General features: G+C 42.1%; 1 protein-coding gene across 1 annotated transcript in view; it reads left to right on the top strand.

Annotated features, from left to right (window-relative positions):
- Window positions 1-13,907, top strand: part of faf1 (Fas (TNFRSF6) associated factor 1) — a 59,817-nt gene extending 45,910 nt beyond the window's left edge. The window contains exons 16-19 of the mRNA XM_070832701.1: window positions 1,433-1,513; window positions 2,020-2,097; window positions 5,390-5,605; window positions 12,802-13,907. Of these exons, the coding sequence (XP_070688802.1) occupies window positions 1,433-1,513; window positions 2,020-2,097; window positions 5,390-5,605; window positions 12,802-12,885 (459 nt within the window). The 3' untranslated portion in view covers window positions 12,886-13,907. The remainder of the gene's footprint in view (window positions 1-1,432; window positions 1,514-2,019; window positions 2,098-5,389; window positions 5,606-12,801) is intronic.
- Window positions 13,908-14,886: the final 979 nt, after the last annotated feature.

Raw genomic sequence — 14,886 nt, 5'->3', positions numbered from 1 at the left:
ATTCCACCCTGACAGTGACTTTGGAGTCTGTCTGGAAATGGAGCAGCTGGACAGCCACAGTGTGCCTTGAACCAACCCTTACTAACTCGCCAGTCATTCCTATGGTTGTCTGTGTTTTAGCTTAGTAGTTAGTAACCGACTGACAACTCAATGCAGGTTTGGTGGTCTGCATCTGTCAGCGTCATAGGCTATTTTAAGGTCAGGTCATTTCACATGCATTTCATGTGAAGATCAGCCAAAACCAACCAATGTTCCGTTTTGGTCAAGAGCGCTTAACATGTCTTTTGGTATTGGAGCGGACTGAACCAGCTAGGGGAGACATAAACCAACATCAGGGGAGCATGCAAGGTCCATAAAAAGGACCAGAACTGAGATGTCCCAAGTAGCTCTAAGCCATGTGGTACCAAAATTTAACAGTAAATAAAAAACAGCTTTTTGCAACACTTTGTCTTGTTTGTAATTTGTAATACAAACATTACATGTGTGACAGCATGCATTTTTGACTTCTGACCAGTAAAATAGGAGTTTATTAGCATCACTGTGACACAGAACATGTCTAGCCAACCTGACAGAGTAGCCAAGATATAGATGTGGGAAACCTATTTCGTTTTCCTCCACAGATTCACATTGTGTTTGAGCATGATACATGGCACACATTATGCCTCTCGTGCACAGGAGGTCATTCAAAGCAGATGATGCATTTAAACAATTACAACAATAAAAAAAAAAAGAGTATCAAACGTTAAGTTGTGCGCGATTTGTTTGCATGACTCAAAGCCAGTCTATTGAAAGTGGCCACTTTTGATGCTTTTGTCCTTCTCAGCCATTCTTTACAGTTTCCTTTCAATGTTCATCTATTATGCTGGCCAAAAGCACAAATGTATCCTTTGCATTTTCTGATTGAATACAAGAATACACACTGTGCTTTTGCTTAGCTACGACTTAGCTGCACAGTAGCCCTCTGATCATCACAATAAGCTTACTTTGCCATATCCGGGCTGGCACACAGCATGGGCCCTCAGAAAATACAAAACTAATGGCTGTGCACTGTTAGCACAATGGACACTCAAAAACACTTTGTAGCCACAGCAGGTAGAAAGAGAAGGACCGCCTGTCCCCTTCCCTCTGTACAAACAGGAAGAGACAGGCAGAATGAATGAAAGAGAAAGGCACGGTGAAACTGAGATGAGGAAACATAAAAGAAGCTCGGGGTCTGGTAAATGACAGTCCCATCACAATGAATTCCCCTCCGCTGCTACTCATTCATACCTGGTGTTTGTACGTAACCACACTTGACATGCTGCATTTTCTTTTGCTTGGGTCTTTCTAGCTCCCACACCCGGTATCTCAGCTTAGATGTTTTGTCCATGTGTGTCCTTTATTATGTTGTTAGTTAATGGGCCCCACTTTCTTTCTCCCTCTCTCTTCCCAGGACGAGCGCGAGGCAAGAGAGACAGTGAAGAGAGAGCAGGACGAGGCCTACCGTCTGTCTTTAGAGGCTGACCGTAAAAAGGTACTTTCAAAATTGTCTTCTTGAATCAGTGCGCTCTGAGTGAGTTGTAGTAGACTACCAGTACATTTACATTATGTCATTTTAGGTTCAAACGAATAAATATAAGCATCACGTCTCTGTAATTTCACATTATTTTTTAAAACAATTTTAAGTAATTCATGTTACTAATAAAACACTTAGTTACATTACAGTTGCTGCTGCAAAGTAGCATATCAATGAAATACAAACTCCGAAACTATTACTAAATTATTTGATTAATCAATCGACAGAAAATACTATCTTGATAAGTCAATTTAAGTTTTTGATCCAGTAAAAAGTTATTAGCTTGTATTATATTTAGAGACACGAGTTTCTACAAAACTAAGATACTTGGCTCTCCGAAATATCAGTAACAGTGAAAACTAGACAACTTGTGGGAAACATGGTAACAGAGCATTACATGTCTCTTGTTAATTTGATTTTGCTGTTGCGTCTTATTTGATTGAATTGATTGCTTTCTTTTTCAGAGAGAAGCCCAAGAGAGAGAAGAGGCCGAGCAGGTTCGCCTGGAACAGATGAGAAAGGAGCAGGAGGAGGAGAAGGAGGTGAGAAGAACGGCCATACACACATCATGATTAAGCAAATGGCTTAAATTAATACTCCAACTTTATTCGTGCCATAAGTTTTACCAGGGCACAGTGATTGTACCATTGTGCTACTTCTTTTTTTTAACTGTCTTGCTCTCAATACACAATTAACAATAATGAGTCAATTAGATTGTGGTTTTGGTGAAGCCTGCCAGTCAGCGAAGCGTGTGGAGTGTGTGTGAACAGGCATACAGCCATTTGAGGAAAATGAAATACCCTAATTAAAGTGAGGCCCATCCCTGTTAATGTCACCTCACATACGCACAGTTATTGTTCTATTTAACTGCTTTACATTGGTACAGCACACAGCCTCATATTGAAACCCAGGTGAACAAAAGACTGAGGCAATTCACACACACACACACGGCCTAAGCAAACACACTTGAAAACAATTATTGTATGTGAAGGGGAGGGAAACACACACACTCACAGGCAGACACACTGTCACGCATGCAATAAGAACAATAATTGTCTGTGAGGATGGCACCAATGTTGTAAAACAGTCTATAGTAATACAGTGTAGTCCTAACTGATTGTTGTTGACTTAACAGCAGAGCCTGAAGGCACTGGGAGGTATTGGGTGACTCGGCTCACTCAGGTGATTTGTCACTTAAGTTAAACAGAAAACAACAAAAGAGCCCCAGGCCATGCCTGGCCTTCTTAATTATATCACTGTAGTTCACTAACCAAACTGTGTTTGCACGCTTGTGTATTTTAAACAACAATAGCCACTATGGCCTTGTGTTTCCTACTTATATCAATTTTCTCAGCCCAAGCTCAAGGTTTCCAAGGCGTCTCCTGTCCTGTGCTAACATACTTGTGTTGTGCTTGTGCTACAGTCTAGTTATTCATAAATACGAGAGCCAGTAACAGCTGCTGGACCTGGACAATGACAAGTTTCTTTAACTGTTGAACAGAACCTAAAAGTGATCTAAAATAGGAAATGGATGCCATTCTGTTTTGTCACATCAAGCATGGCTGCATTTTGTTCTGCATACTTTTAGGTCTGACAGGCTAAGGTCCACAGATTCACTAACAGACAACAGGTGGAAAGAAAACTGGGTATTGGTATTAGTGAAGAGTACGTTTTTGGAGGGAAAAAGAATATAAAGATACCTGTAAAACATGAACTATTGCATAGATATGTTCAGTTATGTATGAAGAAAAAACTGAAAATGTTTGTAGCAGCTTAAATCAGACATTACATTACAAGAAAGAGGTGTATTCTTCTTTTACTTTTCTCTTTTTATTGTTCACGGGTTTTTTTAGTTGAGCCTTAATCATTCTCTGCTGTGTGTGACAGAAACTGTAGACACAACATAAGTATCAGTTGCCACCAGAGAGTGGACAATGCTAGTGGGAATGCTCTCTCTGTGATTTTGTGCCTTTGTGCAAAGAAGAGTGAGAGGAAAGTAGGAGTTGGTGAGTTAAGCAGGGGGGTTGCCGTGTGTATGTGTTTCATATGCCTGTGTAGGACATTACTATTTACCTCCTTCAAGGGGGTCTTAGCATACAGTTGGTGGCTGTCAGGTGCACCTCTCCTCCCCACCCGTCATCTGTTTGCTTTCTGTGGTTAGCTGAGCGGAGCCGTAGAGGCACATAAATGGATGGATAGATGCTTTGGGTTATTTGTGTGGAGCAGCCCGGGCCCGAGGCGCGACCAGACGTGTGTCCTGTGGTTTCTTCAGGGACGCTACCTCTTTCTTGTGTGGGTGTTTATGCTTGTGTGTGTGGTTGGCTGTCTGTCTACATTTGTACGTCCACAAGCACACGCCTTTCAGTTATCTGTGTGTATGTGTAAGTTTGTCCCGGGGGGCCCCTTTAACTAAGTCAGCATCAGCTCTTATACCTGAGGGAGCTGATGGCAGAGCGGCACGCGCGTTACCCTGCCCACCCAACACCAGAAGCTGCTAATGAGCTACTGTTGTACACTCTTATGAAATATAATTGCATTATGGTGTGTAAATAAAGCCGGGGCGTGTTGTCACAGCATATGCTCCCCGGCTGGCCAAACAGGAACAACAAGCTGGGGGAGGAGGCGGTGAGGGGCAGGAGCAGAAAGAGGAGGAAGGCTCAAGGGAGCGGCTGAAGCGCGGTCTATGGAGCACAGGAAAGCTGATTAGCTTTGCTGTGGAAGATGACAGCCGATGGTTGTCTTTGTGCTAGATGAGCCACTCTCACTCTGGTATAGACCATATGACCAAATTTAGTGTCTGTATATAAGCTGTCAACTCTTATGAAACAAGGCTTTGAATTATCAGTGGTAAATGGTAATAATCAACAGGCATACAGAACACACATTTCAGACAGAACAGAACGAGCAATACCAAGAAAGCCTGAAGCCGCAGGGATACACTTGGCTGTTTTTAAAGTACTGAATGCGTCTTGGCAGCCTTCTGAGCTACGCCATGCTTTAGGGAACAGGGTGAGACGCAGGGCAACTAATTTAATAACATTCTCAGGACAAGAACGCCCTTTAATTAATGTAAAAAGATAACAGTACTGCAGTCAGACTCTGGGAGCAACTTCTTGGCTTTGCTTTCATACTTGTTTGGATAGAGTGTCGTCATCTTCATAACTGCTAGTGTTTACTGTTGAATCTCTGGTTTAGACTTATGATAAACAGAGACAGGTCTAATTTTTTGTAGTTACACTTGATTGAATTTTTTTCTTATATAAGCTTCCTGGCTTTCTTCCTTTCCTGCATTTATCTATTTGTTTTATTTTTGTCTTTTGCCTTTTACCATGGTGTTTTGTGCAAACAAATAAGCTAAATTAGAAAATGTTTAACCCAATTTTATCATTTTAGATCATAACTTGTCATAATATTAGTCACTCTGTCAAGGAACCGTAAGATGAAAAACAAAAATATAGGCAGACTTTGTGATGCAAATAAGCTTCAAAAACAGAATTACAGCACCAGTAATGACATTTGTGTCCCACTTGCACCTGCATGTAAACTCCTCTGCAGCCACTCCACACTGTGAATCACTGCTATATCTAGAAAAAATGTTTATGCTGTACATTAATCCTCAGCTCATTTTCTTCATCTACACTTACAAATTCATGATTCTTATGCTACCTCTGTCCTCTACAGACAAGGAAATCTACCTTTAAGCAGTTATTATGCAGGCCTTGTTCATAACAGAAGATGTTTCTAGTGATTCTTTGGTGAGATTCTGAGGTTTCTGAGGATTGTCCATGTGCTGTACTGACTTAAATACTGGATTTTCTCCACCCCTTCTCGCAGGCAATCCGCTTGTCATTGGAGCAGGCCCTACCGGCAGAGCCCGATGAGGATGCAGGAGAACAAATCAGCAAACTGCGAATCCGCACACCAAGTGGCGAGTTTCTGGAAAGGCGTTTCCTGGGCAGCTGTAAGCTCCAGGTCCTCTTTGACTTTGTGGCCTCCAAGGGATACCCCTTTGAAGAGTTCAAGCTCCTCACCACCTTCCCTCGTAGAAATGTGAGTGGTATCTTTATTTATAAGCACATGTTTACAAAATGATTGACCCCCTTCTGATTACATAATGCATAATGAAGAACCAACACATCTAAGCTGTTCAGTTCATACGTGGAGAGGAAACTAGTTTTTACTAAGACTGGAGCTGAATTATCCTGTTGTTCAGTCTCTGTTTTGTGCTGTCTTTCATAACAGTTCTCACGCAAACAAGTGCTAAATTTGTCCTTACCCTAGAAGAGTAGCAGCAGGTTATGAAGGTTTCTCAACCACAGCTCACATCTCTGCTGGAGAGATCCACAGCTGTAATTGGCTTTTCTATTTGGGCCTGGGCTGAACCGCAGGCATTGGCAGCAGGGACAATATTTAAGACAATCTGTTGAGGCTGATGGATGACTTAGTTTTTTCTTGCTTTTTATCATTGTTGTCTTCATTGTTTGTGTGCTACAGCAACACTGGTGTGTCACTCCTTTTGTTTACTCGTTCCTGTGACGGGGCAAGTTCAGCCAACTGTCTATCCATCCACCTGCGCACACGTATTATTAAGTGAATATTAATTAGTATCAGTGCGGTGTGAATACAGTACACTATGACTGTGTTAGGATACAGTTGTCAGCACTAACTGCAGTATTCTCTATGGCTCTTCTGCTGACGCCCAGCAGCACTCAGCCAGCAACATTGGAGGGCTTAGTCGCTGCGCTCTGTGGTAGCGAGCTAATGAGCACTGTTTTAACTACCAGTTTAATTAGCCATACTGCTGGAAACAAAAATGGGATTTCCATTAATCAAGAGGGGAGTGCATGTGGAGGGGTGGGTGGGAGGTGGTGGTTGTATAGAGGTGTGTGTGTGTGTGTGTGTGTGTGTGTGTGTGTGTGTGTGTGTGTGTGTGTGTGTGTGTGTGTGTGTGTGTGTGTGTGTGTGTGTGTGTGTGTGTGTGTGTGTGTGTGTGTGTGTGTGTGTGTGTGTGTGTGTGTGTGTGTGTGTGTGTAGGCTTGCCCAGGCAGTGTGCCATCATAGTCTGTAGAGACCGCTGGGGCACAAACACCTCAAACTAACACACACATTAACGCGTAGCTCACACTCTTCATTTCGTCACAATCACACACTTCAACACATGCACAAATATTTTCAAGCAAACACATGCCCCGCTCACAACTTTGTCACTTAAAGGATTCACAGTTGTCTCTTTATAATCAAGAGTAAACATGTGTTTGAGACAGAGATAAAGATGTGTCTGCATCGCAGATGAAATTCCGGCAAAAACAGGATGGGAGGATTAGAGGGGTAGAGAAGCAAGAAGAGGATGGTGACTGCAGAACTAGTCGAAAAAGAGAACAGAGAAGACAAAAGCCTAAACAAAGAAAAGATTTAATCAGAGAAACAGTCTGAAAGAGAAAAGGATAGAGAAGACAAGTGGAGAAGATATTAAAAAGAAGAAGATGGGAGATAATTCCAGAAAACAGAAAGGCGAGAGATTTGGGGAAAGAGAGGAGGGAAGCAGCCCAGTGGTAGTGCCAGTATGAGGCTGTGAACACAGGCCCCTGTCTAATCCTGCAGCTCTGTGTTGTAATTAAATGAGAGGGAGCATAGAAAGCCTCCATCCCGTCCAGACGCTCTCACTGTTGCTCTGCCAGGATCAGAGGATAGAGGATAGACCACTATTGCATTTGTAATACTGCACAACTGTTGAAACCTTCTTTCCCTTTTCTAGTTTTCAGCAGCTTTGTGCAGTGTCACTCTTTCTTTTGCTATTTTCCTCCTCTTCAGCATGCTTTAAATCATTTCCATTCATTCAGCTGTAACACAAATCGGTGGATCTAGACAATCCAACTTGAGAAAATGCGCGTGTTGAATACTTTTGGCTTAAAACGACAACATTATAGACCAAAAGTAAAGGATGTATTGTGAATCAGCAAATCACAGGTTTGTTCACATTTGTAAATAAAATTTTGACAATTTGATATAAAAGATGATAGCCCGATCAGATGTCGATTCATGATTCACAATCACCTTCCTGTAGCTTTGCGGATAAGTGCCTATTAGTCTCCAATTTTTGGACTCAGTCTCTTCCTCAACATTTGGTATCAGTGGCTTATCTCTTCAGTACTACAGCAGGCCTTACACTGGCATCATTTGTACTAGGCTTAGCCGTGCTCAGGGAACTAACCCTTTCTCCGTTTCTATGACTGTCAGCGAGTTTGAGGAGGCAAGGGGGGGGGGGGGGGATTTTAGTGTTTCAGTTTTCAGCTTTTCATTCAAGAATTTCCTCCTTTTTTCTTTGATACTTGTTGAGCACAAACCACCGTTGAAAGGCCTTAGGTCCTCTTCCTTCAGCTTGTGGTGAACATGTTTAGACTGCCGGTATAATAATCGACAGTCGGCTCTTCCTGCCTGGCTGCTCATAGACACTCAAACACTGTCAAACCAGCGTATTAGTTTTCTCACTGTGATACTGTACTCTATTTCACCTTCCCCTAATCTTTCTTCCAGCTCTGTCGGTGAATTTACCCGAATAACTCTTAGACAAAACCTGAGATGCAGAAAAAATAAACAGTGGCACAGAAGAAGCCGTTCGTTGTACTCGGATAGATTTTACATCTGTTAGACTGGTGTGTTTTGTTTTTCTTGTCCTACTATCTGAAAGAATTGTATTCTCAGGAAGATCTACGTCAGTTTATTTTAGAAGTAGTTTCACCCAAAGTTGCTTCCTCTGGACTGTTCTTATAACATTTTCTCCTCATAATGTGAACCCACAGCCATGTAGCGCTCGCATGGCGCTCTTCTCTTTCATATCTGAGCATGGATGTGAAATGTGGCTCTGTCTAAGGCCATGAACACAGGCCAGTATATCCCTGATCTCTTAAAGTCACCTGCACTCAATGGGGTTTTTCTGCTTATTGTTACTTCTCTTGGATATTTGAGCTTCACTGGGCAGAATGATGTATGAGCAGAGTTTGACACTAGGGGGGATGTTATCACATTTATCTTCTGAAGGGGGTCAAGTAGGAGACATCATGTGCCCAGTAGTTTTGAAATCAACAATATTTGCATGTTCATAGATTTGAGATTTTTCAAGGATGGTAAAGGAGCAAAATTTATTAACGATGGTACGATGGTAATTTCTCTCCTTTTTCCTTCTCTTCCTCCTCCTCTGTACCTCCCTGCTCATACAATCCCCATCTCTTGCAATGATACTTTTATTTTGCTCTCCAGTCTTTGTATCCTCCTCCATATGCCCTTTTCCCCCAAATCCTTTTTTTTTTTTTTTTACCATAAAAAATCCTTTAATTGTATTTTTTAACCATAAACTAGTCTGTCTTAATTTTCCTCTAACTTGCTCTCTCCCTTTCTATTCTCCAACCCCCCACCCCCCACCCCCTCAGTCCTACCCCCCGTCCAGTCTGTGCGGTGCATTTCTTCCTTTGAAGTGCCGTATTCTGGTCTGTTCTTTTCTGTTCACGCCCCGGCGCTACGTGCTGTCAACGCTCCTGGCAGCAGATAATGATCCCCCACTGCTTTTGTAATTGGCCAAATAAACACTTGACAACACTAGTTTAAAACAGACAAGTTATTTGGTTTTAATTAACATAGTAGGGCCTGTAATGGCTTCATTAAAAATGCGTTATTTCAGCTGCACATTTGATTATGTTGGAAACGGACATCTTGAGGGCCTGTGTTTATTTTCCCTTTCTTTTCTTTCACGGCTGAGCGTTGCTTAGTGTCGCCTCCTCTGTTATCAGTGTGTTTTATTCATTTGAATCAAGTGACCTACAGTTGTCGTATTTATTTTAAACTTCACATTAAGTGCTCATTATGTGGTTTTAACCGTTAAAATCTGCTGTTTGATATCGCCAAATATTAGCTGATATTAGCTGATTATTTTATGTCATACAATTTTTCATAGGGAAATAAAGACAAAATATCAAAGAATGCCGAGAAGCACCATCTGTCTTTTTATTTGGTTCCAGTTTTAAAATTAGGCTTTTAATAGTTCAGTTTCCAGATATTGTATTACCTCTTTAGATTCTGCTTCAGGCAGAGTTCAATTCAGTTTTTATTCTGTTCTGGAAAACCTTTTTCCACAAATACTATTTAGTCAGATGACAAGAAAATGTAAAATTAATTTCATCTTTTAAAATAGAAAGTTCCCTAATTCTGCTGATTGATTTGATCTAAATTGGCTGATGAAAATTATATTGACTCAAGGTTAAAAACAAACCGCAAAGCAGAGAGCTAGATTTTGTCTTATGTATGTATGTATGTATGTATGTATGCATGCATGGCTGTGTAGGCACAGGAGGAGAGAATATGGCTTAGGCAAAGCAGAGGAAAAACAACAGCTTTGTTTGTTGACAGATGCCTCCATGCTTATGGTCTGTTAATTGGATAACAATGTAAACAATCACCGATGGCGCCCGTCTCCTGTGTCAGTGTGGCATCTTGTTTCCCTACTTTCTTTTTCAGAGTCAGATGCTGCTCTCTCCCCATCGTCTCCCCCCTGGTGCACCACGAGCACAAACTCTCATCCCAAATTCACTATGAGCACGCACATCAACACACAGGCTTATATGTAGTCCACAGGCACACTTCTGCGCACACACACGCACAAACCTGCTCCACCCCAAAGCCTCATTTACTCCTACCTGATGCTGTGGTGTCATAACAGCCTGTCGGGTTCATTAGCATGGCAGCCATTTGCGACGCACTGCTCCTGAGGTGGGAAAAGGAAGGCGGCAGCCTTGTCGGCCGTTTTCCCCACCGTTGGGATGGAATATGTTTGCAGCGAACACACACACACACACACATATAGAGACACACACTGTTTTACCTCTCTTCGTGGCATCTGGCTCCCCGCTGTGCTATGAGGCAGCTGACTAGGTGAGGGGCATAAGGTTGATGTGGCAGCCCCTCCCTGCCCGCATCAGGCTCCCCAGGACCCTGCTGAAAAGTCAAGAGTCTAAATGACACGTTGAAATGAGGACAAGGAGATGAAAGACACGGAGTCAAAGACCGCCGACGTGCACATGGTGTGAGATTTCCAAACACCCATGGGAGATGGATTGGTTGTCTAATGCTGATATGTCCTCCTCACCTTCCCCTAATTTACTTGCTTTCTTTTCTGTTCTTTTCTCACCCTTTTCTCAGAGTCCTTGAACACCCTCTAGTTTTACAGATTGTGTAGTCAACACAAGTTTAAATGTGTAGATTGTTTTAATTGAGTGTTGACTCACATCGGTGTGTTCAGTCTCAAATAACAGTTTTTCAGGAGCTAACACAGACTCATTTTTTATTACTGTGCAGTTCTGAGGTTGTTCAAAGTACACATGAGGCTGGGGGAAAAATAAAAAATCAATTATAGTGATATGTTCATTTTTTGGATTCTCTTTGAGAATAAATTACTTTACTAATCTACATTAATAAATTACTTGATTAATTCAGTTTTTCACACATGGCACAGTTTTACACTCACACAGGCCCAAAATACAGACATATATACACCTATAGACCTATGGACATGTAATTGTGGGGAGAGATGGTAGAGTGATGGGGCTGCCACATAACAGTACCCCTGGAGCAGTTAGGGGTCCTGTGCCTTGCTCAAGGGCACCTCGGCAGTGCCCAGGAGGTGAACTGACACCTCTCCTAATACCAGTCCACGTAGTACTGTGGTCCATATATAATGTATATTATTTAATACATACAGAATTTGCACTTTTTAAAATACTCGATTGTTATGACACTAATAAGACCACTTATAACACTTGTATTTATTCTACAGGGGCTAAGTGTAGGTGACGTTGTGGGTCAGTTCATAGTCTGAGTTTCACTCACTACAACCGTCTGTCTCAGACCTATCACTCTGCTTGTTGTGAGGTCGACCTTTACCATGCTGGCTTGCCCTCCGACCTTCTACAGCAGGTACAGGCCGCTGGTTAATTATCCCACTGTGAGGTTAGAATAGGAGCCCTAATCAGAGGGGCTGACGCAGCAGTCATCAGATAAGCCCTGGACACATCTCAGTGTCACACCACCTCGTCCATTCAGCCCAGGTGTTAGATTGGCCCGATGTAACACAACCCCTCCAGTGATTAGCTCACATAAGCTAAGAGGCTCACAGTGGTGGTGTGTGTCAGAGAGAGTCAGATTGTCCTGTTTTAAAAAACATAGGTCAGACCTCCTTCATGTCAGCTAATTCGATCAGCTCCGTTGTGGGTGGTACTGCATTATTCCTCTGCTTTTAGACAATGGCTGTTGTGCAGAGTACTGAACACGGATAAATGTTTCTCTCCCCTACATCTTCAGCTACGTTCTTGTTGGACCTTTGTCTCAGCTGAAATGAGTCATTATTACCCTGCTACTCATGCTCTTTCTCACACACACACACACACACACACACACACACAGTCTCCTGTCCCGTAACCTTCATCAGTTTGTTCTGGATTGCAGCCTTTTTAAGAAAACGAACCCGATGGTCCTCTTAGGGAAACAAAGCTCCAGCTGCTCATATTACTGCTTAAACTTTTTTTTTTTTTTTTTTTTAAACATGATGTTAGAATAATACACACACACACACTCACTCTCTCTTACACACACACACATTCAGTGAACTTGGAAGTAAAGCTACACTGTTCTCCAGTCTGGACTGCCGGGCATATATGGTGAGACAATCAGGGAAGGATTTCAATAGTGCAGATTAAACACGGCCTTGTCCACACTAATATGGATAAATCTGAAAAAGCCATTCGAGAGGTTTAGATATTTTGGTTAAATTAGAGAATTATCTAATAATAATTGTAACAGTATTGCTGCTAAGGCTGGTGCTTCTCTCCACTTTGCTGAGCACTTTGTTTAAGAGTTTTTGAAAATGGCAGCTCAGTGTGGATAGAAAGCCAAAACAGGAGAAAATGTAAGGCATTAAGTAGTGCTGAAGCAGTCAATTGATGGATTAGGCCATTGGCAGAAAATTGTATGCCAACTAATTTGATGATTGTTTTTTTTTTTTAATACCAAACATTTGCTGGTTCCATATTTGCTGGTTCTGTTTTCTCAAATGTGAGGATTTGCCACTTTTCTCTGTTTTATACCATTGTAAATTAAACGTCAGCTTAATTGATAATGAAAATAATCATTAGCATTAAGCCTTTTCATTGGCGATGTTCTGACGCATTCCCTCTGCTTCCCCCCACCTTGTGTCTCCTCAGATCACCCAGTTGGATCCAGGGTCAACTCTGCTGGAGGCCAAGTTGTTTCCGCAGGAGACACTCTTCCTGGAGGCTAAAGAATAGGAAATGGACCTCTGATAGCTGAGAGGACCGACTGACTGACTGATGAACTGGCTGGACACACACTAGTCACCGAGCATGGGCCCCGCCACTCCGGGCCTACAGTATACACACACACACACACACACACACACACACACACACACACACACACACACACACACACACACACACACACACACACACACACACACACACACACACACAAACCATCCTCTCAGACGTACATAAACACACTGGCATGCACATCCAGTGACACACACAAGTGCAAGTAAGCTTCTCTGCCCTCGGCCTGGTCGTGGCACATGAATGCCTAGTGTACACGTGTTGCACAGAGGAGCAAAGACAGTATCACAAGCACACAGCCAAACATTCACCACCCCCCCAAAACCTTCCCTCTTTCTCTCTCTCTCTCTTGACTCCTCTCACACACTTCACAACTTCACGTTCCTGACTGCAGTCATGGTTTTCTCTCACAACACAAACACAACACAGTATGATAACAGCATTGAGAGACTGAGTAGACAAATCTTTGTCACAGGAAAAAAATAAAAAATAAACATGGACTTGTTCCCCTTGTTTCCACATTCAACACACCAAGGCTGCTTTTTTAGAACATGGTTTTTGTGTTTGAAGTCCAAAAAAATGCTAAAAAAATGAAATAAAATAAACCGCAAAATGAGATGTTGCCTGCCAGAAGTCTGGGCTGTCTCATCTCCACCTGTATTTACCCCTTAACCTTCCCAAAGTCCATTTCCTACCCCCTCCCTGCCCTCCCCTGCCCCGTGTCCCACCCCTGCACCCCTCCGTCCGCTGTCTGCTGCGGGGATGAGACGTGATGGGACACCTGCAGCATCTGCAGTAGTGCCTCCTCTCCCCCTGGTTTTAACATCCACTGCTCCACAAGCCAACGGATTGCTCAGTTTTCAGTTCTTTTTTTTTTTTCTTTTGATCCTTTTTAAGTTTGATGCTGTATTAGTTTTAGTTTGATATACATTATATAAAATATATGAATATGAACATCAGTTTGTCTCGTCCGGAAATCTGTTGAAACACATCATCACACACACACCATTTTTCTCTGTGTTTTAGCATGTGATTTGTTTTTCTTTAGATTCTCCTAAATTATGCAAAGGTTTGTTATGAAGCGCCCATAAATCTTTATTTTAGAGGATCCAGAGTAGATGGATGATCATCAGAGTTTACATTAAACTTAAAATAATATAATATATGTATAAATCCGACATACTAATAGCTATTTCTATGTTATGACATTGCTCTAAGAGGTATTAGGGGATTAATCAGGGTTCATGGATTCTATTGAAAATCTAGCAAAGACACCAGAAACCAAAGTCTGAGCCAAAAGTAGTAAATCACAAAGGCAGCTCTGTGACACTGGCAGCCAGAGATTATGAAGTTGATGTTGATTGTCTATTTCAATCAGGACAGCATGAACTCTGTGCCAAGCTTGCCCAAATTGTCCATTTTCACTTTTTACAGATACCAAAGTTTCGATATGCATCTTCACATCTCTGTTACCACTGCCAGACCTTTTGCATACTCCTCTTAACAAATGTTTTAATATTCTCGCTCACACGCCACCTGGTAATATCAGCCACACCGCGGCTAATTTCCTGCCTTCAGCGAGGAGAGATCACGCAGGCTTAGCCCTCCATCTGTAGCAGGGCTCCTCTGTCAACTAAAGGCAAAGTTTGAGAACCCCAGCAGAGCGAGCGCCACAAACACTACTGCAGTGAAAAAAAAAACCAGAGACAGGCAGATCTCGACAACAGTGGTTAGATCTTACAACCAGCAGCATTAGAACTTATTTTAAACGCCATCTGTAGATTTATACAACTTTATTACATTGAAGGAAAAAGGGAATATGCTGAATTATTTCATATTTTTGCTGCTGTGAATCATTTTAGTTACTTTGATGAAATCATTTGAAATGCAGCCCATGATTTGATGATAATGTGAAAGACCTATAAGGAAATACATATT

Source organism: Pempheris klunzingeri, chromosome 6 (genome assembly GCF_042242105.1).
Source record: "Pempheris klunzingeri isolate RE-2024b chromosome 6, fPemKlu1.hap1, whole genome shotgun sequence".
Classification (NCBI taxonomy): Eukaryota; Metazoa; Chordata; class Actinopteri; order Acropomatiformes; family Pempheridae; genus Pempheris; species Pempheris klunzingeri.
The sequence above is the reverse complement of the archived record's forward strand: the minus strand, read 5'-3'. Positions and strand labels throughout refer to the sequence as shown.